This window comes from Temnothorax curvispinosus, unplaced genomic scaffold (assembly GCF_003070985.1).
Source record: "Temnothorax curvispinosus isolate PA1 unplaced genomic scaffold, ASM307098v1 QBEX01004474.1, whole genome shotgun sequence".
In the NCBI taxonomy this organism is placed as follows: domain Eukaryota; kingdom Metazoa; phylum Arthropoda; class Insecta; order Hymenoptera; family Formicidae; genus Temnothorax; species Temnothorax curvispinosus.
The window spans coordinates 20,410-22,720 of NW_020214254.1; the positions used below are offsets into that span (position 1 = coordinate 20,410).

A 2,311-nucleotide genomic window follows, 5' to 3' on the forward strand; every position below is an offset into this window, starting at 1 on the left:
CAGAATTTCGCGAAGATGTCTGCAGTGAATTGTGTTCCGTGGTCACTGGTCAGGACCTCAGGAGGTCCTTTACTTTTAAGCGCTCCATTTTGATCTTGGAGTTTCTTAAAAGCTGGAGCAAAAAAATTACTTTTGCAAGCAAAAAGTAGTAAAAAATGGTGCAAATTAGAAATTTGCACTTGGCTTCCTCATAGAGAAAGTGACGTCTTAAGATGCTAACACAGCCCTCTGATTGGCTGATGACGCCTTAAGACTATACTTAAGACGATCTTGAATATAAGACCCGACTATGAATACCGGTCTTAAAGAATTATATAAAATAGAAATAGAAAAGACTGAAGAATATAACAAAATAAAAAATAGACCGATATCTTAAAATTTACAGAAGTTAAAGCTATTACAGACATTTTTCTAAAAATTAGGGACCTTTGATTGCGTATAAAGCTGAGTCTAATCAACCAAATCTTAAAGAATTATATATGAAATAGAGGTAGAAAAGACTGAAAAATATAATAAAATTAGAAATAGATTGATATCTCTAAATTTGCGGAAATTAAAGCATAAACAAACATTTCTGCAAAAATTCAAAATTTTATTAAAAAAGAACCCTTTGATTATTAGCAATTTTTAATAATTCTATTACATTTTTCAGTTTTTTCTACCCCTATTTTATAAATAATTCGTTAAGATTTGGTTGATTAGTTCTGGAGTTATAGAAATTTCGGTAAATTTGGCACATCACACACACATACACACATACACACATATACACATACACATACATACATACATACATTTTTTTAAATTGCAATTTTTCGACGTTTTAGAACATTCTGAACACATTCAGAAAAACAAAAAAAAAATTTTTTTTAACGAAAACAAAGCTTCCTCTATGAGGAAGCAAAATTAGAAAAACCGGTTTCTAGAAAATCGGTAACAAAAAACTATACACATCATGGCACTTCCCGGAAAATTCTACCCCTGTTTCATATACTTTTGGTAAAAATTCGGTCCACTAACGAATGAGTAGTTCGCGGACAGACGGACGGACAGACGGACAGACAAACAGTCGGGTTTTATATAATAGTATGATATGAAGTATGATAGTAGGTATGATATGATATCTTTATGTTTAGCTCATAAAAATGTAAAAGCAGTCTGGACACACGGTGGTCTTCTGAGTACGCAGGAAGCTATTTGGAAAGGTGTACCAATGATCGTAATGCCATTTTTTATGGATCAAAAATCTAACACAAAAATATTAGTAGCTAAAGGTGTTGGCATATACTTGGACATTAAAACTTTGTCCACGCAATCTTTATTACACGCAATTGAAGAAGTACTTTACAATGAAAGGTATTATATTTCGATTATGTTTCAATAATTATTATTTAAGTAGTAAATATTAACAATTTAGCTACATTACAAGTAATGTTTAAACTCTAATGTTTATTATAGTATAGTCGATTTAAAAATTCCTGTAAAAACAATTGGTTACAAAATAATAAATTATAAAATTTTGCTTTTTTGTTTATGTATTTTGTCATATTTGGCTATTCCTTTAATTAATATGCGTAATGTTTTTCATCATTAAAAGTAATACCTTTTTTGTACAGTTATACGAGAAACATGAAACGATTATCCAGCGAATTCCGGGATCGGCCAATACCGCCATTAGATTTAGCTGTTTGGAGCATTGAATACACCGTCCGCCATCCAAATGGAACTTTAGTAACGTCGCTGAGATCTCAGAGCTGGATGGAACAAAATCTGATTGATGTCTACGCATTTTTGTTCCTTAATTTCTTTATAATATTGTTAAGTATATTCTTTGTAATAAAGCTATTAATTAATTTTTATTATAATTATATGTACACCGCATCTAAATTACACAAGAACAAGCAAGCGTAAGTCGTAGAAACATTAACTAGCTTTGGGTGCAGTTGCTGCATATAATGTTAATGTAAAGAATAAGTAAATATAACGCAAATATAGAAAACGTCGTATTAATTGCATTTATATTGTAATTAATAATAAATTATGTTATACTGGTGAATTGTAAATTAAATCGAGATTATGATAAATATTAAAACATTTAATAAAATATTTTTTATGTACATATGTATAAAAGCTCCTCTCTGACATTAAATAAAATAACACATTATTGTGTAGAAATATTTTTATTTAAACATTTACGCAAATGTAAATATTTTTTAGAATTCTATTAACTTGAATGTAAGGAGACATATGTCCGTTTGTTTAAATAATGGGTTAATATCCATAAAAGGTCAAACCTTACCAATGACTTTGA

General features: G+C 29.5%; 1 protein-coding gene across 2 annotated transcripts in view; it reads left to right on the plus strand.

Annotated features, from left to right (window-relative positions):
* Positions 1-2,015, plus strand: part of LOC112453531 (UDP-glucuronosyltransferase 2B2-like) — a 14,752-nt gene extending 12,737 nt beyond the window's left edge. For both annotated transcript variants that reach the window (XM_025014323.1, XM_025014322.1), the window contains 2 exons: positions 1,137-1,356; positions 1,617-2,015. In XM_025014323.1, coding sequence (XP_024870091.1) covers positions 1,137-1,356; positions 1,617-1,911 — 515 coding nt within the window. In that variant the 3' untranslated portion in view covers positions 1,912-2,015. The remainder of the gene's footprint in view (positions 1-1,136; positions 1,357-1,616) is intronic.
* The last annotated feature ends 296 nt before the right edge of the window (positions 2,016-2,311 follow it).